General features: G+C 42.1%; 1 protein-coding gene across 4 annotated transcripts in view; it reads right to left on the bottom strand.

Annotated features, from left to right (window-relative positions):
- The window catches only part of LOC118359657 (protein kinase C-binding protein 1-like), a 35,171-nt gene that overhangs the window by 7,351 nt on the left and 2,152 nt on the right, over positions 1 to 25,668 (bottom strand). For 2 of the 4 annotated variants that reach the window (XM_052482023.1, XM_035738247.2), the window contains exons 3-21: positions 24,034 to 24,261; positions 17,258 to 17,328; positions 16,492 to 16,652; positions 15,443 to 15,664; positions 14,834 to 14,947; positions 14,625 to 14,717; positions 9,880 to 9,967; positions 9,726 to 9,781; positions 9,543 to 9,620; positions 9,031 to 9,146; positions 8,389 to 8,867; positions 8,118 to 8,246; positions 6,050 to 6,199; positions 5,196 to 5,723; positions 4,588 to 5,052; positions 4,290 to 4,450; positions 4,057 to 4,137; positions 3,879 to 3,957; positions 2,589 to 2,828 (exon numbers count right to left, since the gene is read on the bottom strand). In XM_052482023.1, coding sequence (XP_052337983.1) covers positions 2,589 to 2,828; positions 3,879 to 3,957; positions 4,057 to 4,137; positions 4,290 to 4,450; positions 4,588 to 5,052; positions 5,196 to 5,723; positions 6,050 to 6,199; positions 8,118 to 8,246; positions 8,389 to 8,867; positions 9,031 to 9,146; positions 9,543 to 9,620; positions 9,726 to 9,781; positions 9,880 to 9,967; positions 14,625 to 14,717; positions 14,834 to 14,947; positions 15,443 to 15,664; positions 16,492 to 16,652; positions 17,258 to 17,328; positions 24,034 to 24,047 — 3,325 coding nt within the window. In that variant the 5' untranslated portion in view covers positions 24,048 to 24,261. Of the gene's footprint in view, positions 1 to 2,588; positions 2,829 to 3,878; positions 3,958 to 4,056; positions 4,138 to 4,289; positions 4,451 to 4,587; positions 5,053 to 5,195; positions 5,724 to 6,049; positions 6,200 to 8,117; positions 8,247 to 8,388; positions 8,868 to 9,030; positions 9,147 to 9,542; positions 9,621 to 9,725; positions 9,782 to 9,879; positions 9,968 to 12,629; positions 14,419 to 14,624; positions 14,718 to 14,833; positions 14,948 to 15,442; positions 15,665 to 16,491; positions 16,653 to 17,257; positions 17,329 to 24,033; positions 24,262 to 25,668 lie in introns of those variants that run through there. The other 2 variants (XM_035738248.2, XM_035738249.2) reach the window with 2 other exon arrangements.

Raw genomic sequence — 25,668 nt, forward strand, 5'->3', positions numbered from 1 at the left:
ACACCAGATACTGACTGTTACTTTTGATTTTGACCCCTCCCCCCTTTGTTCAGGGACACATTATTCCATTTCTGTTAGTCACATGTCTGTGGAACTTGTTCAGTTTAAGTCTCAGTTGTTGAATCTTATGTTAATGCAAATATTTACTTACATACAGTGGGGCAAAAAATTATTTAGTCAGCCACCAATTGTGCAAGTTCTCCCACTTAAAAAGATGAGAGAGGCCTGTAATTTTCATCATAGGTACACTTCAACTATGACAGACAAAATGAGAAAAAAAAATCCAGAAAATCACATTGTAGGATTTTTAATGAATTTATTTGCAAATTATGGTAGAAAATAAGTATTTGGTCACCTACAAACAAGCAAGATTTCTGGCTCTCTTAGACCTTCTTCTTTAAGACCTCTAGTGACTCCCCATCCCGCATGCGGGAGCGTAATCATCGACTGACACTAATTAGCATAACACAACGGACATAAATATTCCTAGAAAATATTCCTATTCATGAAAATCACAAGTGAAATATAAGACACAGCTTAGCCTTTTAATTAATCACCCTGTCATCTCAGATTTTTAAAATATGCTTACCATCAAAAGCTAGACAAGCATTTGTGTAAGTTTATCGATAGCCTAGCATAGCATTTTGTCCAGCTAGCAGCAGGTAACTTGGTCACGGTAATCAGAAAAGCAATCAAATGAAATCGTTTACCTTTGATGAGCTTCGGATGTTTTCACTCACGAGACTCCCAGTTAGTTAGCCAATGTTCATTTTTTCCTAAAATATTATTTTTTATTATTCCCGTTTACTTTGGGTACGCTATTTTTCCAAAAATGAAAATATTGGCCCCTAGTCACAAAAGGTTAAGGAGGCTCCTTTGTCCTCCACTCGTTACCTGTATTAATGGCACCTGTTTGAACTTGTTATCAGTATAAATGACACCTGTCCACAATCTCAAACAGTCACACTCCAAACTCCACTATGGCCAAGACGAAAGAGCTGTCAAAGGACACCAGAAACAAAATTGTAGACCTGCACCAGGCTGGGAAGACTGAATCTGCAATAGGTAAGCAGCTTGATTTGAAGAAATCAATTGTGGGAGCAATTATTAGGAAATGGAAGACATACAAGACCGCTGATAATCTCCATCAATCTGGGACTCCACGCAAGATCTCACCCCGCGGGGTCAAAATGATCACAAGAAGAGTGAGCAAAAATCCCAGAACCACACGGGGGGACCTAGTGAATGACCTGCAGAGAGCTGGGACCAAAGTAACAAAGCCTACCATCAGTAACACACTACGCCGCCAGGGACTCAAATCCTGCAGTGCCAGACGTGTCCCCCTGCTTAAGCCAGTACATGTCCAGGCCCGTCTGAAGTTTGCTAGAGAGCATTTGGATGATCCAGAAGAAGATTGGGAGAATGTCATATGGTCAGATGAAACCAAAATATAACTTTTTGGTAAAAACTCATTGTGTTTGGAGGACAAAGAATGCTGAGTTGCATCCAAAGAACACCATACCTACTGTGAAGCATGGGGGTGGAAACATCATGCTTTGGGGCTGTTTTTCTGCAAAGGTACCAGGACGACTGATCCGTGTAAAGGAAAGAATGAATGGGGCCATGTATCGTGAGATTTTGAGTGAAAACCGCCTTCCATCAGCAAGGGCATTGAAGATGAAACGTGGCTGGGTCTTTCAGCATGACAATGATCCCAAACACACTGCCTGGGCAACGAAGGAGTGGCTTCGTAAGAAGCATTTCAAGGCCCTGGAGTGGCCTAGCCAGTCTCCAGATCTCAACCCCATAGAAAATCTTTGGAGGGAGTTGAAAGTCCGTGTTAACCAGCAACAGCCCCAAAACATCACTGCTCTAGAGGAGATCTACATGGAGGAATGGGCCAAAATACCAGCAACAGTGTGTGAAAACCTTGTGAAGACTTACAGAAAACGTTTGACCTCTGTCATTGCCAACAAAGGGTATATAACAAAGTATTGAGATAAACTTTTGTTATTGACCAAATACTTATTTTCCACCATAATTTGCAAATAAATTCATTAAAAATCCTACAATGTGATTTTCTGGATTTTTTTCTATCATTTTGTCTGTCATAGTTGAACTGTACCTATGATGAAAATTACAGGCCTCTCATCTTTTTAAGTGGGAGAACTTGCACAATTGGTGGCTGACTAAATACTGTATGTTAAGTTTGCTGAAAATAAACGCAGTTGACAGTGAGAGGACGTTTCTTTTTTTGCTGAGTTTAGTATTCATTTAGTTATCATGTTTGAGCAAAATAACACTGCATTATCCATGTAAAAATGCATAGAATTGCAGGAAACTAGCTTGAAAACTGCAACATTTCTTCTCAGATCCATGCCAGCATATGTAGAACTGCAGGAAATTAGCTTTAAAACTGCAAAAAGAAATCTCAGCTCTTTGAAGAGATTTGTAAACGCCCATCAACTAAGCGCCTTTATAATCAAGAAGAAACCCTGGAGTGGGGTTTTTCAGAAATGTTGGCACATAGGACATTTTTGGTGCAAATTACATATTTTGTGTGTGTAATAACTAAATTATTATTTTACCTGACTGTGTGCAGGACTTCATGTGTTCTGGCCAGTGGGCTTGCTGGCAGGGGTAGTCACAGTAGCTGGTGTTCCAGCAGCAGTAGAAGATGGCCTCCTTCCTGCAGTTCGCACACCACTGCTTCTTCTTGGTCTCATCCACTGCCTGCAGTTTCTCCACCTCCATCTGCTTCTTCACCTCCGCCACCAGACGCTCCCTCTCCTGCTCTAGACTCTGCCTCATCTCTGCCATAGTCAGCTCTACAGGACATGACAGGACACATTTAGAAAATCTATTAATAGAATTCACTTGATATCAAATATAATGAATGAATATGAATGTAACACATGGATAAAAATGTGTACTATGCATGTGTTTTATAAAATTCCTACAACACATGCATTGAATGAGTATATTAGAAAAACAGCTATAATGCACACACTTGCATTATTAAAATGTTAGAAACACATAGATAAGATAACACATTAGTCAATCTCATACACACATGAATTGGCTGACAAAGACAAACGTACATGTACAAAACATTAGGAATGGTTAGAGCCTTGGGCCAGTAAGCGGAAGGTTCCTGAATCGAATCCCCAAGCTGACAAGGTAAAAATCTGTCGTTCTGCCCCTGAGAAAGGCAGTTAATCCACTGTTCCCCGGGCGCCAAAGACGTGGATGTCGATTATGGCAGCCACCCGCACTTCTATGATTCAGAGGTGTTGGGTTAAATGCAGAAGACACATTTCAGTTGGACAACTGACTAGGGATCCCTCTTTCCATGACATAGACTGACCAGGTGAATTTAGGTGAAAGCTATGATCCCTTATTGATGTCACTTATTAAATCCACTTCAAATCAGTATAGATGAAGGGGAGGATTTTTAAGCATTGAGATAATTAAGACATGGATTGTCTATGTGTGCCATTCAGAGGGTGAATGGGCAAGACAAAATATTTAAGTGCCTTTGAATGGGATATGGTGGTAGGTGCCAGGCGCACCGGTTTGTGTAAAGAACTGCAACGCTGGTGGGTCTTTCACGTTCAACAGTTTCCTGTATGTATAAAGAATGGTCCACCACACAAAGGCCATCAGCTAACTTGCAATGGCGTCAACATGTGCCACCATCTTTGTGGAACGCTTTAGACATCTTGTAGAGTCCAAGCCCTGACGAATTGAGGCTGTTCTGGTGGCAAAGGGGCGGTACAACTCAATATTAGGAAGGTGTTCTTATTATTTTGTACACTCACATTGATACCAACCTAAAAGATGATTATATTTTTAAGGAAAGGGCAAATATAACAAACCAAGATTGTGTTTCATCTCCGACAGCTCTTGCTGATGTAGCCACTGAAGCTTCTCTATCTCTATCCTCAGCCGCCGGATCTGGGCAAAAATATTCAACAGTTATCACAATGCAGAGAGACAGGAGAGAGGTTTACTTATGTTACAGACTCAACCAAAAGTCTCTTCAGCAGCACTCACCTCTGCAATTGTGTTTCCTGAAGTGCTTTTGGAAAGGTCGTTGTAGATTTCTGTCATCGTCCCTTTAATCGTGTCCATCATCTGAAGAGATCAGGTGAGATTATAACAATTCACAGATTGATCACAGTCAGGGTAACTTTCCATATCAATATACTCTGTGAATCAATAAACTTTCCCCTGTAAAGTTTCCATCTATTTATTCTGTTTAGACATATAGCATCAGGCTAACTCACTTTGCTGGTGTACTTTGCGATGTCAGCTGCCACATCTGCTGAAGCTGTGGGGATCTGGAAGTCTCCTGCCAGGTAAGAGGAGGAAGAGGTGGAGGAGGCACCAGAGGTGACCAAGGTAACTGATGAGGTTGAGGTCTGGGGACCATCTTTAGGCTGCACGGCTGCAAACCACAGAAGAAAAGAGGAATGAGGAATGAAAGAAAACTACAATTCAGCTCATATGAACTAATATGAGATAATTGTATATGCGTTTACAGAGTTTGGAGAGTTGTGTTTAGTGGACTGGGTTTCTATGTACCTTTTGCTGCCTGTCTGGTCTGGTAACGTGTACTGGAGGATGCCTGCAACTGCTGCTGTGACTGGACCTGCTGTGGGCTGCGTGTCTGTGCCTGCGTCGGAGCCTGGACAGGAACTGGAACCTGTGTCTGGTTTGGTCCAGCCGGCTGCTCCTCCTGCTGCATGGGCCACTTCTGGGAGGACGTCTGGAACTTGTTGGCGGGGTTCCACACCACTGCCCTCTGCACTGCCTGAGCTGTCTCTTTGGGCAGCAGGGGGCGCTGTTTCTTCGCTGCCGACTGGGCTGAGGCAGCTGTGGAGGAGAGGGTGGTGGCTGGGGTGGGAGCTGCAGGGGGGGTGGTGAAGGCCGTGTTGGGCTGGCTAGAGGACAGGTTGAGTGTGGGGTTGATGAGGGGCTGACTGGGGTCTTTGGGGTTGGACAAGGTGGCGGAGGCTAGAGGGGGGGTCAATACGGTGGGGAATTTACCTGGTCAGAGAGAAAAAAACATTGATTAAATAAAGACAGACAAACTGTATTTTGCCTTTAAGCCTCAGTCTCTCAAAAAAGTATCATACAAAGCAACTAGAGTACACAAAACAAAATAAACAAGACTTGAAATGAGCCCTCACCTTCCAGCTTGGTGCCAGGGGGCTCCTTCGTGGGCTTAGCGGCTACAGCCCCTGGCTCCCTCCTGGCTCTCTTACGGTCTCTGCCGCCCTGCTCATCCCCCAGGTCAATCACCAGCTCCCTCTCTGAGTCGGAGTCCTGGTCTGGGCCAGCAAGGGCCCGGGGTGCGCCTGCCCTACCCACCTCTAGGGCCTTGGGCCTGTCTGTGGGGGGCTGAGTCTGGGGAGTCGTGGGCTTCTCCCGGGAATCTCTCTCTGGACCATTGCTGCCATGTCTGTCTTTGAGCATGGCTTCAGAGTTGTTTTTATCCCTGGTCCCTGTGACTGCCCCCTTGTCCTCTACCGGTGTGCTTGCCTTGGGCCTCTTTCTAGACTCCCTCTCTGCTTTGTCCTTGTTGTCATGGGCGGCGCTCTTCGGTCTGTGATCCTCGTCGCTAAGGTACTCGCTGTTGCTGGAGTCTGACTTTTCAGAATCCTCAGAGTCACTGTGTTCCACGCCCTTATATACATCCTCAGAGATCTCATCAATGCCTGCACAGGGATAAAGAACCCACATATAAATCATAGAATTAATACATGATGAACATGAGCGTATCATTTATAGGTCTTCAAATTTGTTCCTCTAGACTAGGGATGGGCAACTCCAGTCCTCTGGGACCTGATTGGTGTCACACTTTTGCCCCAGCCCCAGCTAACACATCTGACTCCAATAATGAGCTTAGAATGCAATTAGTTTAAATCAGCTGTGTTTGCTAGGGATGGGGAAAAGGGTGACACCACTCCGGCCCCGTGGACTAGAGTTGCCAATCCCTGCTCTAGACACAATTCATGGATGGTGTGTGAAAGTATGTGTGCACCTAGTTGGGCCTTGCAGCTCTCGATGGTCTTGTCCAGGCTCCTCATGGGTCTCTTGGGGGTGGTGAGGAGGAGTGATGACCCCTGTTGTTGTTGTTGATGCTGTACTGTCTCACTGAGCTCCTTCAGGTCCATCTCAGCCTTCACACGATCTGTGACAAACAACACTATAGGTTTCATAAACATTTTGACAGATGGAAATTCATGACTTCCCCATTACTTTTAACCAAATTTCCATGACCAACAATTTGTGGCGTCTCTATGTACAAAAGAAGTAAGCATAAATGTAGTACCGACACTGGGAAGCTGCTCTCTGATCCCATGTACCATTTCCTGTTGTTGTGCAAGGCACTTAGCCCACCCCACCAAGTAGAATACCCATTAGGCAACTGAATAATACACATGGGGTCAATCCAAGGTGGGTTAAATGAGGAAGACAGATTTTCGGTTGAATGCATTAAGTTGTGCAACTGACTAGGTATCCCCCTTTCCCTCAGTCTGGAGAGGTACTGGATCATACACATAAATGTTCATTTATCAAGGCCCGGTTGAGCAGCTCATTTCTAAAATGTGTTTTGTTAGAGGGGGACTGGAACAAAAGCCTGCACACCCACTAGTTCTCCTGGATGATGGTTGACCACCCTTGATGTAAAACATTGCAACCAAATTTGTTTTATACCTTTATACAATAATGTGCTCCTTCAATATACCAAAGATCAAATGGCTAACTGTATGGTCGGTTACTAATATTTTTATTCAGCTGAAACAAGCCCACAAATTTTCTTCAGGAAATTCACCTTTTCTAGTTTAGTCATGTTTCTATTAGCTACCTTAGAAGTGTTTACTTTGCAGGCTGATTAGTATCTATTGACTTGCAAAGTCTCATACATCGAATGCCCAAATCAACTGGAAGTATCTACAAAACCAGTTCATAAAACTACTGATCACAATTCACACATTATTATTTTGATTAACATGACTCGATTCATCGAGATTAAAAAGAATCCCAACTAATACAATGACAAAGTTAATTATTAGTTTCGTCAAAAATAATCATTTAAATGAATAATCTGTATGACACTTTTTATGGCCTTATTTCCAAGTGGAGGTGGAACGTTTTCTGGGACATGACTAATAACAACTAAACAGTTATCTCTCTAGTTAACTGGCCAGGCTACAATATATGTTTTGAATTGGCTACCCAATTAGTCTGTTCTCTATCATATTTTATAGGCGAGACCTACTACTGCTGCAATCATAGAGGGAATGTAATGTCCGGCTGTCTCTCTCCTTGAGCAAGGCACACTCACACACATGCAGGTGACGCTTGCGCACACACACATATGCACTGAAGTGTCATATTCTGATCCTGTCTGCTATGTTTATTTTATGTAAAATATTTTAAAAACTGTGCCTAAATTATTTACATTAACAGAAATTATTTAATTTCCATGACTTTTCGGATTTGATAATAATATAATAATAATAATATAATATATATGCCATTTAGCAGACGCTTTTATCCAAAGCGACTTACAGTCATGTGTGCATACATTCTACGTATGGGTGGTCCCGGGAATCGAACCCACTAACCTGGCGTTACAAGCGCCATGCTCTACCAACTGAGCTACAGAAGGACCACATAATTTTCCTAAAACATTCCAGGCCTGGAAAACATAATTTAAAAATTCCATGACTTATGAACCCTGACACTAAAACTCAACCAAAACATAACCCCTAACCCAGGGGTGGGAAAACATTTAGGCTCAAGGGCCACATCGGGATTATTTTTTTAAATGTCAAAATCAATTTGCGGGCCAGAAAATGGGCAGTAATTTGAAAATATATAATAATTTGTACATACCAGACGTTCAGGTGCGGAGTGTGTTTTTAAAAAAATATTTTTTTTTTTACTCCAAATAATAATTGACTAATTATAACCCCAAATAAAATGCAAAAAATCTATACTCAAACCTCCCGCCGGGCCGTAGTTTACCCAACCCTGCCCTAACCAAACAGACAGCACAAGACAAGGTGCTACATAAGGGGGTGGGGTTAGATGGGACTCACCCAGGTTGAGATTGAGGATGCTGCCTGTGCCTGGGGCCCTCTCCTGTTTGGGCACCAGACCAGGGGAGAAGGGCTTGGGGCTGCCCGTCATGCTGCCTGCATGGCCCATCTTCACTGAGGCAGGGGATGCTGAGGCAATAACGCATAACACTTTAACCTCCACAAATGGTTTGAGTCTTGATCCTAACCTGTGTTTTGAATGCGACTATACGGTGTTAGCTAGTTATATGATGCGTTATATAGTTATATGATTCAGGAGCATGTTAATTACCGGTATAGTCCATAGAATCCTCCCCAGCGCTGTAGTGGAATGGGGGGTTCCTAGGCCCTCTCTCCATCCCATCCGGCTCCACGTCAGAACCTGTGTGTACAGACGAGTTGGTGCTCATGGGAGAGCGAGGCATGTCCGTGAGAGAGATCCTCCGCCCCATCCCGCTCGACAGAGAGCTCTTGCCCAAGAGCATCTTGGGAGATGCGGTCATGTCGAAGTTGAAGCGCATCTTGTCAGGTTTCTCCGTCTTCACGGTCCCTGCGTCGGGGTTGGCTGGGTCCAGCAGCATTTGAAGCTGGTTGTTGGGCGTGTAGGGGGTGCGGAAGGGGGCGTAGTTGAACACCCCAAACTTCTTGCGGATGTTCTCCACATAGACCTCCATCTCCTGCATGGCGCTGTTGAAGATGCTCTTGGTCTTCTTCACAGAGAAGGGAATCTCCTTGGAAATGAGGTAGCAATTGTTAATGGGAACCCACGCCCTGCAGAGAAAAAACACAGGAAGACAAGTTAGGAGTAGGATAAGCAGAGAGACCTATGATTACCTTCAGAGGAGTCCAATACCATACGAATGCCAACAGTACTTCAGTAATTACTATGAAAAGTCGCTTCCATCCGCCACTTTCATTAAATAGCAAGGCTCACCGGTCATGCTGTCCGAAGAAGCGTGCGTCCACCTGTCCATCCTTCTCCCGTAGTGCTTTGGCTGGCCAGAAGGGGAAGCCCTTCAACTTTGCCCATACCAGGGGGTGTGGGTGACCCTGAGAGGGGGGACAGACCGGGGGTCACGATTAGATAAAACAACATAAACACAAACGGAGGAATACGATTCGCAAAGACTGTGGCTCAGTTGGTAGAGCATGGCGCTTGTAACGCCAGGGTAGTGGGTTCGATTCCCGGGACCACCCATACGTAGAATGTATGCACACATGACTGTAAGTCGCTTTGGATAAAAGCGTCTGCTAAATGGCATATATTATTATTATTATTACCTGTGTTGTAAAGAGTATTTTTGAGATTTGAAACATTACATTTAGGTTAATCTACATTTGTCTTCAGGACAAACAGAATTGTGACCTTAAGTCACAGGACAAACATTTACATTTATATCCATAAAATGTCCTTTGCAAAAGAAGATGAGGAAACATTTGTCTTACACATGGCTCGCAAAACCAGTTGTCCCTCTTTTGGCACGAGGACAGGTAGCACTCCGGACAGACCTCAATTTCATTCACCTGAAAAAAACAGCATTTTCCACATTACTGAAATACATTTAGAAAGGAGAAAACAAAACACACAACTGAATGGCATTTCAGTCATCATGTAAAAATGATACTCACTTCATGTTCACAGATCTTCACAACAACCTTTGCTGTTGCTGTTAGTTTGTGATTTCCTGGAACAAACATGTTTGTAAGAGCCAAGTTTTATTTCCAAAGCATGTTGCAAGCAGTATAGTGAGGAAACTGTCTTAAACATGTGTTTTTGACCTACCTCCATTGTAGATGATGCAGTTGTGTAAGATCCATTTCATGTCAGCCAAAAAGGATTCTGTGCAGCCATACATTTTCTTTTTCATATTCTACCAATATAGCAGAGAAAAATATGATTTGATTACACCAGAGCCATGTATTTAGAGAGTTGGGCCCATTGAACTAGGATTTAGAATAACTTAATAGGATCTCAATGGTTGGGCCATTAAAAGTGGCAATCAGCAATTGCTACATCCATTTTTGGACTTAATACTATTATGTACCTATTGATTCTTGAAGAACATCATTTATAAATGGATCATGAGCTAAGTTCAACTGTCATTCCCCATCAGAACCCAAAATATAAGCTTGTTTACTCCAATGTTTGTAAACAAAGTAAATGTAAACAAACACTGTATAGCCAAAAAACATGGTTAAAACTATAATTTTGATATCATGGATGGTCAGTCCTTGTAGCCATAGCTCTGTCTTTGAATTTGAGAGTGGTTACATTTCTCCAGCCCCATCCCCCTGCTTTTTACCGAAACAATGGTGGTGAGTACGCTTTATTGTTTTAACTGCTGATTGACTCTTTAATGTTTCTGCATAACGAGGCATTTACATGACAAAATTATATGGCAGCTATGTTAGCGCCCCATTAACATTACATGGGGAATATTTAAACAACGCTATGTTTAAAAAAAATAATAATAATTTGGCCCAACTCTTAATGCCTTTTTTCCTCACCCATCTATATACAATACCTCATAATGACAAAGTGAAAACATGGATTTAGACATTTTTAAGATTCTTCAAACTCTTGTCAAAATTGGTTGTTGATCATTTCTAAACAACAATTTAAGTCTTGCCATAGCATTTTTTTTAAACTTAAATCAGCTTGAAAATCTATCTGAGCAGCTAACCGATCGCTGCAGCTGTACATAGTCCATCGGTAAATAGCCCACCCAATTTACCTACCTCATCCCCATACTGTTTTTATTTATTTACTTTTCTGCTCTTTTGCACACCAGTATCGCTACCTGCACATGACCATCTGATAATTTATCACTCCAGTGTTAATCTGCAAAATTGTAGTTATTTGCCTACCTCCTCATGCCTTTTGCACACAGTGTATATAGACAATTTTTTTTCTGTGTTATTGACTTGTTTATTGTTTACTCCATGTGTAACTATGTGTTGTTGTCTGTTCACACTGCTATGCTTTATCTTGGCCAGGTCGCAGTTGTAAAAATGAGAACTTGTTCTCAACTAGCCTACCTGGTTAAATAAAGGTGAAATAAATCAAATAAAATAAATAAAACACTGTAACTAGGCCAATCAGGAACATTCAATGTTGTCTTTCTAAGCAACTCCAGTGTATATTTGGCCTTGTGTTAGAAACACTTTGGGCATATTTTGACAGATTTTGGCAAGAGTGAAACCTCTCGGTTCGTCTCTTTCTCCCAAGCCACTCCCCCTACCATAACAACAAAGATGAGAGATCACTTCTACCTCTCTGACAAAACGGTTTTAACTCGCCATTTGCATTTGAGGTTCGATCCAACAGAATCGGTCATATGGACACTGAAACATATTGAGATATTATTTTACTGTAATAGAGAAGTTAATCTTTTGAACCATACCCTGTTTGTTTCAACTCTTCAAATTTCAAGCAAGAGCCAACACTACTAAAACAGATGTACCAATGAACATTCATTCTAGAAAATGTATGCTCAGTTTGTCTCGCCCACATTATGGTACCACGTATCGCTAGCAGCATTTTTGTCAAATATTGTTATACTAGCTATTTGGATGACTGTTTTATAAATCTGCAATAAGCATAAAACAATTATATAAGGAATTGGCAACTCATTCTGAGAAATAAGGTAAGCCACTTGATTTCAACATCTGAACAAAGTGGACAGACTAACATGCTGTTCAAACAGTTGGAGATGGACAGAAGGGTGTGTTCATAACAATTCAACTATTTTGCCTTGTTAACTGAATTCAGAGCTTGTGAAATTATATCTTTGATCCAAGTTGGCTAAACTTAAAATATAAATATCAGCTGACTTCTCACTAGCACACGGGCTTGTGCTTGAGCGATTATTTATGAGATTGGTGTTAATTGACTATAATACCTGCTACATTGTTAGTGAATGTACATTATGCATGGTTCTGGTTAAATGTAACAAAAAGTACATTTTATAGACATACCTGAAAGCCAGATCAGTGATCATAAGAAAAACAGTAGGTACAACTATTTTGATAAAGTAATTAAACTATTAGTGCGTCTTAGACATTAATTGTTAGATATTACTGCACTGTCGGAGCTAAAAACACAAGCATTTCTCTACACCTGCAATAACAATCTGCTAAAACGTGTATGTGACCAATACAATTTGATTTGATTTATAGTTGTGGAAGGCAGATATTCAGTCTAGGTATAATTTCACAAGCTCTGAATTCATTAGCTTATTTTTGACTGTTTTAAATGCAATGTATTTGACCTTTAATTGTACAACAAAGTTTATTTAGAGAAAATATTTTTTAAATGTAGATATAGTTTTTTTTTTTAAAGATACGTTTCAGGCCATATCGCCCAGCCATACTGTAACCATTTTAAAATCACCATTGGTCTCATATTGAAATCTCTGAGCAGTTTCCTTCCTCTCCAGCAACTGAGTTAGGAAGGACTCTGGTATCTTTGTAGTGACTGGGTGTATTGATATGCCATCCAAAGTGTAATTAATAACTTCACCATGCTCAAAGTGATATTCAATCTGCTTTATTTTTACCCATCTACCAAATCGGTGGTGCCCTTCCTTGCAAGGCATTGGAAAACCTCCCTGGTCTTTGTGGTTGAATCTGTGTTGTGAAATACACCGCTCGACTGAGGGACCTTACAGATAATTGTATGTGTGGGGTACAGAGATGAGATAGTCATTAAAATATCTTGTTAAAAACTGTTATTGCACACAGAGTAAGTCCATGCAACTTGTTTACAATTTTTACTCCTGAACATATCCTGAACAAAAACATAAATGCAACATGTAAAGTGTTGGTCCCATGTTTCATGAGCTGAACTAAAAGATCCCAGAACTTTTCAATATGCACAAAACAATAATTATCTCAAATTTTGTGCACAAATTTGTTTACATCCCCGTTAGTGAGCATTTCTACTTTGTCAAGCTAATCCATCCACCTGACAGGTGTGGCATATAAAAAAGATCATTAAACAGCATGATCATTACACAGGTGTACCCTGTGCTGGGGGATAATAAAAGTCCACTCTAAAATGTGCAGTCTTGTCAAACACAATGCCACAGATGTCTCAGGTTTTGAGGGAGTGTGCAATTGGCATGCTGACTGCAGGAATGTCCACAAGGGCTGTTGGCAGATAATTCTGTTAATTTCTCTACCATAAGCCACCTCCAACGTTGTTTTAGAGAATTTGGCAGTACATCCAACCAGCCTCACAACCGCAAACCACGTGTAACCACACCAGCCCAGGACCTCCACATCAGGCTTATTCACCTACGGGATGGTCTGAGACAAGCCACCTGGACAGTTGATGAAACTGTAGGTTTGCACAACCAAAGAATTTCTACACAAACTGTCAGAAATCGTCTCAGGGAAGCTCAATCTGCTTGTCGTCGTCACCAGGGTCTTGACCTGACTGCAGTTTGACGTAGTAACAAACTTCAGTGGGCAAAAGCTCACCTTCGATGGCCACTAGCACGCTGAAAAAGTGTGCTCTTCATGGAAGAATCCAGGTTTCAACTGTACCGGGCAGATGGCAGACAGCGAGTGCCCCATGGTGCCGGTGGGGTTATGGTATGGGCAAGCATAAGCTACGGACAATGAACATAATTGCATTTTATAGATGACAATTTGAATGTACCGAGATGCTGTGACGAGATCCTGAGGCCCACTGTCATGCTATTCATCCACCGTCCCATGTCACAAGGATCTGGAAGCTGAATTCCTGGAAGCTGAAAATGTCCCATGGCCTGCATACTCATCAGACATGTCATCCATTGAGCATGCTTGGGATGCTCTGGATCGAAAGCGTGTTCCAGTTCCCGCCAATATCCAGCAACTTCACACAGCCATTCCACAGGCCACAATCAACAGCCAGATCAATTATATGCACTGCATAAGGCAAATGGTGGTTACACCAGATACGGACTGGTTTTCTGATCAACCCTCCTACCTATTCTTTTTTTTTAGGTATCTAATATATAATATAATATAATAATAATATAATAATATAATATATATATATATATATATCTGTGACCAACGTATGCATATCTGTATTCCCAGTCATGTGAAACCCATAGATTTGGGCCTAACTTATTTATTTCAATTGATTGATATGAATTGAAATGGTTGCGTTTATATTTTTGTTCAGTGTATTTAGGCTTGCCATAACAAATGGGTGGAATACTTAGTCAAAACATATTAGCTTTTCATTTTTTATTAATTAGTAAACATTTCTTAAAACATAATTCCACTTTGACATTATGGGTTATTTTGGGTAGGCCATTGACAAAATCTAAATGTAATCAATTTAAAATTCAGGCAACACAACAAAATGTGGAAAGAAATGAAGGCTTGTGAATACTTTCTGAAGGCACTGTATTATCTGTAGACCACGATTTATAGACTCAAAAAGCTCATCATTGCCTTGCTATTAGAGGGCTCCAAGTCGGGAATTGATAAACGTCTGCTAAATGACTGAAATGTGAATGTAAATGGTACCTTCTCTAGTGTTGCGAGGTCCATTGGGTGGTATATGTACTCAGCATAGTCAGGGTGCTGCTCCAGAGCCACAGGCTTCCAGAAGGGCTCAGTCTGCCCACAGAAGAAATAAGTATTAGTTCAACTCTCATAAACAACAGAAGCGATAGACCCATCTCTAGCCCACAGTGGGCACCTAGAGGGCATGAGAGAGACTTTCACTAACTTACCCCCGGCTGTTTCATCTTCTGGAGGGCAAACTTCAGCAGGTAGGACAGCTGGTCTATCGTTAGCATAGTCATGGCCTTGCTCTGTGTCTCTATGCACTCTGCTACTGTGATTTTCTAGAAAAATGAAGAAGTCAGGACAATGTACCATTGACAAATAGTAGCTGGGTAAACACAACCACTCACAGTAGGTCGCTGGGCTGGCTATTAACTATGCAACTACAGTATGTCATAATCTATAGGAGACTGTGGTACTAGTCCTCATAGGAGGCAACATCCATCTAGAGAGGGACGATAAAGATCCTGCCCACTTTATGTTAGCCCCATCTAAACAGGCCTGGGGTCCATTCCATTTAAATTCAATAATTAGGAAGTACCACGTGTAGTACCATTATTATAGGATAATATGTTTATTTTATTTTTTTACTAGAATGCAGAGTCCAATTGGAATTGACCCCAAGCATGTCTCCAACCCCATCACCTGACACCCCAAAGAGCAAGCAGACATTAAGCTAGTGGTTAAGCGAGAATGTGCCTGGAACACTCCCATACCGCTTTCACACGTATATACACCTACACACCCACACGCACGGCACACACGTGAGTGAGTACCTCACACTCTGGACAGAACCAGTCACCCTCGGGCTCTGCTGGCAGTTTGAGGCACTTGGCGTGGTACACCCTCGGGCAGAGCTCACAGCAGAGCACCTGGCCCTCGCGGTGGCACAGCCAGCAGTAGAAGTCATTCCTGCTGTCCTGCGGGACAACATCAACAGGGTCTGTGGTGAGTGATGACTGCTTCACATAGTAAAAGGGACCATGTCTTAGTTCTGACTGAAATGCAGGCAAGAAAAACAGGGGGCGGGTTTCAAAACACACGCAGAAAACAAAACACAAAAGGTGCAGTGCAACAGAAACACACAGATAATCACAAAGTGGCAAGTAAGGCAGGGTAATAAGCAACATGTAAGGCAAAATAAGGCAGGCACCAAACACAAGACTGTTTAGTTGGTCTAGTCAATATCAATGTAGGCCTATACGATAGCAATGTCATTCTTCTTGATCTAAACCGGAAGTTTGTGTTATTGTCATCTTTTTATGTTGTCAGACTTGCAATGTGCAATTTCGTTGATGACTTTCCCTGGTGGACCAATAACCAGTTTTGTGTTGGGTATCATGCTTGACACCACATCAACCCACATCAGCCAATCAGTGAACAAGACACAATACTAGTCAGCACATATCTATGTGACTGTTCAGAATGTGTGACATGTTCATTGTCAGTAGAACTGAATTCAAAAGTTTTGGCTTGGGGTTAAATCATGTCATACATGTAAAACAAAGCATTCACAACACAAACAAACATATTTGGCAGGCATATCTACTCTTTCCGAAAAAGGCAGTTTAGAAAAGTAATTTTAAAGTATTCTACTCTATAAACAGTTATCATGATTAATCAGCAGACAGATAAATCATCTTAATAGTCAATCATCAATACATGGTAGACATTTTTGGGATATGAACAAATGCATCCGACCACAGAACATGAAGCAGTGTCTTTCATTTAAACCTGGAAGCACAATCAGTCATGCACAGGTGCACAATCAGTCATGCACAGGTGCACACACACAGTCACAAACTACACTCCCCCTCCACCCCACCTGGTCTTTGTTGTTGCTGTGGACGGCTCCAGGTTTCTTCTTCTTCTTCAAGGGGCTGGGGGAGGTGTCTGAGGGGTAGTGGCCGTTGGAGGAGTGGGTTGGGCTGGACACCTTCCTCTTCTGAGTCGCCAGCACCCGCTCTGCTGACCCGGGGTCAGACACTAGTGACAGGAGCAGAGGGGACACCAGGTAACCACACATACAACACAGAGAGTAGCAGCTTATAGGAATCTTAGAAGGACAGAGACTAGATCCCTGGCATGAAAGGCTAGAGCGACAGAGGCACTCCCAGTCCCAGGCCACTCTACACAATGACACTCAGATGGGGGGGTTATTGAAGGTCAAAGGCAGGACCACTTCATTGAGAGACTTAATATGGTGGTTGCCCAGGAATACTGAATCCAACCAGATAAGGGATTTTGGTCACCAAACCCTACTGCTTGGTTTCCCAATCTGGCAACAAATTTAATATGTTAAGTCAGTGTGGTCGGGCCCTGTGATAGTGATCACGTGTGAAGGATGCCTCCTAAATGGTGACTTAGGCTAACATCCACAGCACGTGATGGTGAGGCTGAACCCGTGCAACAACCTCAGAGGTAGTGGTGATACGATTTTAACTGAATGGCACAATGGGTGCTCTGTGTAGCTCTATGAGATCCACATCAAACAACAAGTATGTTTAACGGTAAGATAAACACTAGAAGAATACTAGAATATGCGGTCTTCTCAAAATACAACATTGGTCTTAGCAGGGCCTTGTTCTTACCTTTGGATCGCAGTGCCACATCCATCCCCTCTACCACATCCGACTCCGTCTGTACCTCGTCCTCAGCCAGACTGCACAGCACAGAATGAAAGGAGGAGAGAGAGTCAGTCACAAACAGTGTTCACAAAACAAATCATGTCACACAGTAAACAAGTGGAACACCACCTAGGGCAGGGTCCCAGGGGACAAAGTCACCAGAGTTTCAGCAGGTTTCCATTGTGGTTACCTCATCAGCTTTATTGAGAAACATCAATAGGTTACTATTGTTACCAAATATAAGGTGCAACCGATGTGGCACAGAATTGACTTCGACCTCAGATCCATGGCCTTTAAGATCATTCATGATCACAAATTGTAAGTCGCTCTAGATAAGAGTCTGCTAAATGACAACCACATTTTTCTTCAGAGTAATCATGTCTTCCTATGCATGTCTATAATCATTGGTAATCACAGTCAGACAAACTTTAGACGTTGGGAGTTTGTGTTCCATGGGGTGCCACTGGAGAGAATCTCCATGGCAACGGGTCCTCTTTATTCAGCTTGCACAAGAGTTGCAATAAAACGCAACACTTGTGCTTCAGCACAACAAATAAGGCCATCCAACCGAGTAGGTTGTTTGCTCCTGCCCTCCAGGACACAATGGGGAGACAAGGGCTTCAGTCCTGAAGAGGGCCATGCATTGACGAGTTTGTTTGCGTCCCCATTTGCCCACCTATCTACACTAAAGAAGATCTTTCTGTACAATGCAAGCTCATTCAAAAGAGCAACACCTTAAACACATTTTGGGGTTTTCAATGATTACAAAAACACTTCAACAAATGCGTAGGCTTCGTCACAAAAGGGTTTTCACCTTAAAAATGGACGGTGACTCACAGAAGATTGCCTCAGACAGTTATGGATGAGTGTAAAAAGAAAGTGATTTTTGGTCGCCACTCAAACCCCAACTCTCACAACTGGCTATTCCTATACTGAACAAAAATAAACGCCACAATTTCAACGATTTTACTGAGTTACAGTTGATATAAGGAACTCAGTCAATTTAATACATTCTTTAGGCCCTAATCTATGGATCTGATGACTGGTCAAGGGCGCAGCTTTGCGTGGGACTGGGAGGGCATAGGCCCACTCACTTGGGATCCAGGCCCACCAACTGGGGAGCCAAGCCCAGCCAATCAGAATTAGTTTTTTTTATGACATACAGAAATACTCAGTTTTATCAGCTGTCCGTGTGGCTGGTCTCAGACGATCCCGCAGGTAAAGAAGCCGGATGTGGATGTCCTGGGCTGGCGTGGTTACACGTGGTCTGTGATTGTGAAGTCGGTTGGACGTACTGCCAAATTCTCAAAAATGACAGAGACGGCTTATGGTATAGAAAATAACATGAAATTCTCTGGCAACAGTTCTGGTGGACATTCCTGCAGTCAGCATGCCAATTGCACGCTCCCTCAAAACTTGAGACATCTGTGGCATTGTGTTGTGTGACAAAACTGCATATTTTAGAGTGGCCTTTTAAAGTTCTGGGATCTTTTATTTCAGCTCATGAAACATTGAACCAACACTTTACATGTTGAGTTTATATTTTTGTTCAGTATAGAAACCCACTACACCAGATCACTTCAGTAAGCTCTACGGAGTCAACCTTGGTCTGACTAGCTAGCTACAGGTTTTTACCTGTTACATAGGTCTGTTAACTAGCCTGTTCTTACCAGCCGAAATAAGATTTCCACAGCAAATCATATCAATAACAAACAATATTGTGCAAAAATGTAAACTATAGCCTCTTCCATTTACAGAAACTGACAAATCAAAGCCTGGAGCTTTTTGTGTATTTGGTTATAAATAATCCTCAGGATCCAACACAGGTCCCACTCTGAACCAGACCCAATACCCTGGTGGCTCCTGATAGGAGAACGTCTAGGTACAGGTAGCCTAAAAGGCTAATATTCAGCACTAGATCTAGAATCATTTTTGTTTTCAAGAAGTGGACAAGTGGGAATGTTATAGATGTTCTCAGAGGAACATTTGAGACAAAGATTTGGATAAGATTAGAGTTGATATATTCTTCAGAATCCACATCCATCATGGTCATTGATCTGGAAGACAAAAAGGACAGAGTAGAAAAAGGAGAGGCACAATGCTCCAGAGCCAGAGCTGAGGGCAGCCATTGATGCATCCACGCATGACTACCACTGTGAGAGGCCATTAACTAAATCTACTAAGCCAATAAAGCCATCCTCATTAACACGCACTGTAAACCTTGATGTCCTGCTCATCAAACCAAGTCCATGACACTGAGCATTCAAAAACCTACGGTATAATGCTTAACAACCCAGTCACCACATTCACATGAGAAGTCTCAATCAATAAATCACTAGGCATAATCGCCATTATCAAAAAGACTGAGGCATGAAATCACCCATAATACAATCTGGATAACGAGAGAAGATCAAGAAGATACAAATAAAGAAAACTCTAAAAGTATCCAGCATATGAGTCTTGTCTTGTTTAGACATGCTGCCCTTCAGGGCCTTCCTGTTCCAGGCACAGAACGAAAAAACGAACGAGGCCCACATGAAAGAGAGCAAATGTTAGCCAACTCTTTGTGCTACGTGTCCTACCAGCGAGAGCACTGTGAGAGGACTGAGCACTTTAATCATGCAACCCAGCAGTAAGCCAAGGTTCACACTCGTTATTCACTCAAAAATAGGCCCACCGAGCAGCCAGAGTGACACAAGAACCACCTGATCCTGTAGGGTCTAGCTAAGCAGATTGTTTAGTCATCCTATGTTCTTCCAGAGGGCATTTCAGACCAGGAGCAGAATTCCTGAAACCTGGCAGAATCACAGGAGAACAGATAGCAAAAAAATCTTCAGTATCTATGAATATTCCAGAAGACCAAAATTCAGGATAACATTAGCAAACACCACAAAAGATTAATGGCTGATAGAAGAAGAAAAAGAAAAAAAGACACACACATTGAATCTGTGCCTTGAGATTCCACTGGCTCCTCAGAGGCAGGCAATCAGAGGCAGAGCAGGGTTCTCTCGTCACAGAAAATGGAGGCAACAGCCGACTCCTCTCCCCCATGCCGACCGAGGCTCCAGTCACTGGCACACACACGAGGAACAGGAGATCCGTGGAGATTACAGCTCAACATCCAAACACCAAAACACAGTTAAGCCAAACCACCGTCACTGCCGAGTACAACAGGAGGGAGACCGACGAGACAGGCGAGAGAGAGAGAAGAAATCCAGCTAATTGGAAATCAGTTATCCAATGTAACCCCCATATTCAGTTTCACTTTTACTGTGCCCACTGCTGTCAAATAATAATTAGGCATAATAATATGAAAGAGACTGAGAGAAAGAGAAATTGTTTGACTATAAGAATAAAGACATCTGGCAAACTTAGGACCTATCCCTGGGGAGAATACACTGTTTCTCCATCTCATGCAACACAATTGTGTCTAGTACAGAGAGAGGGTCTGGGTTCCTGCTCTGTAATTGGTGCCATGAAAGCAGGGCTGTTTCATTGAATGCTTTGTGTTTGGTGTCCTTGAATCCACTGAGGATCAGTATTGTTGATGGAGAAACAACCTGGCGCCCTTGCCACCCTGCAGCCCCTGACCTCCAGAGAGAAGACTGACTCTGAGGGACATAACGCACAAACAACACCGTCAAGATTAAATTTACCATTCACTCAAGACCATATGAAACCACTAGTTTTAGGCACAGTCTTGAAGAAATAGGTTCTATGCTTTTGCCAGCATTTCATACTATAAATCACTGCAAAAAGATTAGATTCATTATACACGATTCATTTTTGTACATTTTTTAAAACCAAAAAACATGTTCTTCATCAGAGATAATTCACACTTAGTAGCATACCTTGTCTTATACCACAGAATATGTAAGAAAAATCCTTCAGCCTGATTTTTACACTGGGCTGGAGGAGATGAAACAAAGATGGCTGTAGAATTTTCCAGAAGGCCCATGCTCGCTCTGTGCTGCCGCTCTCATTGCGATTATCAATCTTTAACCTCAACTGCTGCTGTAATTGGCTGGAGGGTCTGCAGGGCGGGACCGGATTGGTCGGCTGTGGTATGCCACACAACTCGCTGTGCGCAGGCTTCTTTCTTCCTTAAAACACATTTTCTGCTGCAATGCAGAGATTCCCTATGCATTAAAACGGTGTAATTTCACCTCGGTTTAAAATATTTTCCGTCTGTTTTGATTGCAACCGAGCGAATGGGTAGAGGTTTTAGAAGAGGGTTTTTGAGTTGTTCTTTGTGGTTAGGAGGCAGTAAATCACAAGCAGACCATATAAAAGCCTGGTGTCCAATTTACGAGCAATGCTGCCTCAGCTCACCCCAGCAACCCCAGAGGACTGCCTAAAGATAACCTGTCACCAGATTACTAACATTAGGCCTACCACTAACATAACGCTAATGGAGTTCAAAGTGAATTTATACACATCTCCAAGCTCACCTAATGATTGTTCAAAATTGTCCATTTCTTTTTTTCCCGGGGGTGTTGGATCACTTTTGGCTTTGTCCATGAGTGTACTGAAATGTTTGACCTTTTTTTATTATTTAACTTGGCAAGTCATTTAAGAGCAATTCTTATTTACAATGATGGCCTACCCTGGCCAACGCTGGGCCAATTGTGCGCCTCCCTATGGGACTCCCAATCAGGGCCGGATGTGATATAGCCTGGATTCAAACCAGGGACCGTAGTGACGCCTCTTGCACTGAGATGCAGTGCCTTAGACCACTGCGCCACCCATCCCCCATCCTTTCATGAACCACAGTAAAAGAGGAAGCTAACGTAATGGTGGTTGATGTGCCATTCACATACTGTAATTAGAACATGCTTTGTATAGAGCCAAACCAAGGTGGTTGATAGTGAGGATGTAGAAATTGTAATATAGATTTGACACCAAAGTTAGATCATAATTGTAAATGGAAATACATTCATTTTTCTAGTATTGTTAGCATATCAAAGTAAAATGTGGATTTTAAGATCTGCCGTGCCATGGTAACTAATTACATAATTAGACCCTATGAATGACTTTCTGATTCATGCAAACATTTACTTTTAGGCACTATTTGGAAACAGGTAGGGAAGGGGCTAGTTATTAATTGTGATTTATTATTTGAATTAAGAACCATAAAGTAATGTCCTATTAAACACCAGTGGAAACAGTACTATAAATTGCTATCAAAAAGGATTCTTGTGAATTGAGAGCCAGATATGCAGTTTCTATGACCTACTTATAATAGGGGATATGATTATCTTAACACAAGTATTTCAGAAATGTCAAACCAGGCATTTAAATGAAGCAGCAGATCAATGGTGTTTTTGTCTCTACAGCTATAAATAGGTGAGAGGCCCGAGCGGTGCAAGGGGAGGGAACACAAGCACACAAATGCAGACAAGTAGGAGTTGAGCTGAAGTCAAACAAACCATCACACAAAGAAGGTACACACAATCAACAATCACTAAAAATAGTGTTTCTCTGGGTGGCAGTTTGATTTGTAATGACATGAGTAGAGCATTACCCAGAGGGACAATCAGTTTCTAACACAAAATGGCCACTGTTTGAGGCACAGAGCAGAAGAAGCAGCTTTACATGGATGAGTGCTACAGAGTCAACGTAGCACTGGCCTGTAAATGGGAGGACTTTGGCCATAAATTGAGACCCCATATTCCATGAGCTTCAAAACAACTAGACTACACAGGGCTACTAATGTGTGGAGGAAGAATGAAATGTACCAATTTCCCTCAGACCCTCCATTTTTGGTTTCGGAACACTGAATGAACTCTGAGGACTCAGTTCTGATGAGGGTGAGACTGGAAATTAATTTAGTGTCAATTGGTGAAGAATTATTTCATATTACATTTTTTTATTTAACTAAACAAGTCAGTTAAGAACAAATTCTTATTTACAATGACGACCTACCCCGGCCAAACCCTAACCCGGACGACGCTGGGCCAATTGTGCGCCATCCAATCATGGCCAGTTGTGATATAGCCTGGAATAAAACCAGGGTCTGTAGTGACGCCTCTAGCACTGAGATGCAGTGCCTTAGACCACTGCGCCACTCGGGGAAATCTGCAGATATTAATTATGAAAGTATTAATTTTGTCCCCCAAAACACTAATTACTGTGAGAAACCAGTGTTGAGTTAGCTATCAGCGTCTGGAGACCCCCCGCCCCGGTCAGTCTAACAGGCACATGTGTTTCCCCCACGACCATTCTCCCTGGCCTGGCATGACACACTAAATCACAACAACAAAAGATACATAACACTCCCCCCCAATCCCGCCACCCATCCCCCAGCCTTGTGTGCCATGACACACAAGGCTGGCACAGCAGAGGGGAGATAGATAAGAGATTGCCCATTTGTAGCTTACTCTCTTTTGCATTATAAAAAAGACAAGGAAACCAAGAATTTGCCATGGTCCACTCTGCAGTCCACTGCATGGCAGCCTGGATGTCTGGGGAACACATGTGAGCCTGCCTGCCACATACAAACACACAGAGATAGACAGAGAGCGCAGAGGGGAGAGTCCTAACCCAACCCCCACCTAAGCTCTCTGTGGTACACGGGCCTTGCAAGGACTCCCCTGCCCCCAAAGCCCCCCACTCCTTTGAGAAAGCAATCTGTGATTTTCAGGTATTCACATCCAGATTTGCACAGCAACATTCACACAAAAGAGGAGGAGAAGGAAGGAATGTTGTAATTAGAGTTGAGATAAATAGACAGGGCTTACCTCTGTGGATGCATGGCTGCCTGACACACTGTTATGGCAACACTTATAAAACATGGAGGACACTCTCAGCCGGGGAAGGCTCCGTTCTTCAGGCAAGGCGATCAGGCCTGTTTGATGGTAGCCAGGCCCTGACTGGCCCCTTTGTCACAGGCGGGATGTAAGACCGCATCCGATTGGCCGAAGGGTTTCCTGAGTAATTATCTTTGTTCAGCGCAAGCAGGAGCAGCTCTGAGTGCAGGAGAGACATGGAGATAAAAAAAGAGAGAGAGCTAGGCCCAAATCACAAAATAACACACACACAACAATGTAATACTGTTTCCTAAGGTTGCATCTGGTGCAAGTTATGTTATTTTCACAGATTATATAGTAGAAATGGCAGCATCTACTAAATGAAAAACAGACAGCAGGGCTGCTCTGTTGTAACCTCCATTTTTGTAGAGAAGGCCTTTGTCTAAACCCCTCCCTTCTTCTCAACCGTCTTCAGAGGAGACAGGGCACATAGGCTTGTTCTTCACCAAAACTACAACTAAGGCCTGGAGAAATTGCACACAATTTAAAATATAGACCAGGGAATGTTTCTCTATAATATAAGTGGAATTAAAAGAAAAACTGAATGGTAAAGCCAGATCATATAAAAAAAAATAGGATTAACATAAAAGGAAACAAGTTACAATTATTCTGAAATAAATATGAATCAATTCAAAAGAAAGGCTATTTATGGGCTTATTCCAAAATAGAAAGAGATATTATGTATACTACAACAAGATGGGACTCATTTTATCTACTAAGAGTTACATTAAAACATTTTACAAAAATAATAATTTTATAATTAATAAATCATCAGGCCAAACAGCATTACTTGAAAGTACAGTTTCTCTAAAAGAGAAACATACAAGTAAAAATACACACAAAAAAAAACAGCCAATACTTTGCAAAAAAAGATTTGAAAAATAAATACATACAATAGGTTACATATTGTTATATACCAGGGGTCAGCAACAGGCTCATTAGTGATATTTTTGGGGCTCCCCAGAGTAGTTTGGGGGTTTTCAGTTTTTTAAAAAAGACTAAAATCACCAGCCCCCCCAAAAAGTTCATTTAGGAAATCTATTCCCAAGTATTCCAATTTATTTTAAAAATTAGGCGTGATTGTGTCTCAATGTAATCAAGGCATGAAATTATTGTATTTAAAAATAACAATCTATTTTTTTGGCTGACTTGTGGTCAGTTTGAAGTGTACAAATGACTATAATTATGTTCCGGCCCCAGACCATCCACTCCGACAAAATTCGGCTATCGGCTGAATCTAGTTTACGACCCGTTATAAACACTACCCGTAATCGCACATTTTGGGGTACAGTGTTATGTTTGTTGTAGGGCTGTTTAACATTCTACTCTGTGGATGGTTAATGTTCTGGAGTATTTATAAGGCCTAATCCATAACATATAGGCTCATTTCTGGTCTTACAATTGAGGTTGAAAGTAGCACTTATTACATTAAAGAAAAGTTAGGAAAAGGGAGACATTTTGTACTGCCAGACAATGCAGACCAGAACAAATGACAGTATGTGCATGTACGTGTGTTCCAAGGAACCTACCGCTTGCATCATGTGCTCCGTGAAAATCATCAACAAT

This window comes from Oncorhynchus keta, chromosome 27, assembly GCF_023373465.1.
Source record: "Oncorhynchus keta strain PuntledgeMale-10-30-2019 chromosome 27, Oket_V2, whole genome shotgun sequence".
Taxonomy (NCBI): Eukaryota; Metazoa; Chordata; class Actinopteri; order Salmoniformes; family Salmonidae; genus Oncorhynchus; species Oncorhynchus keta.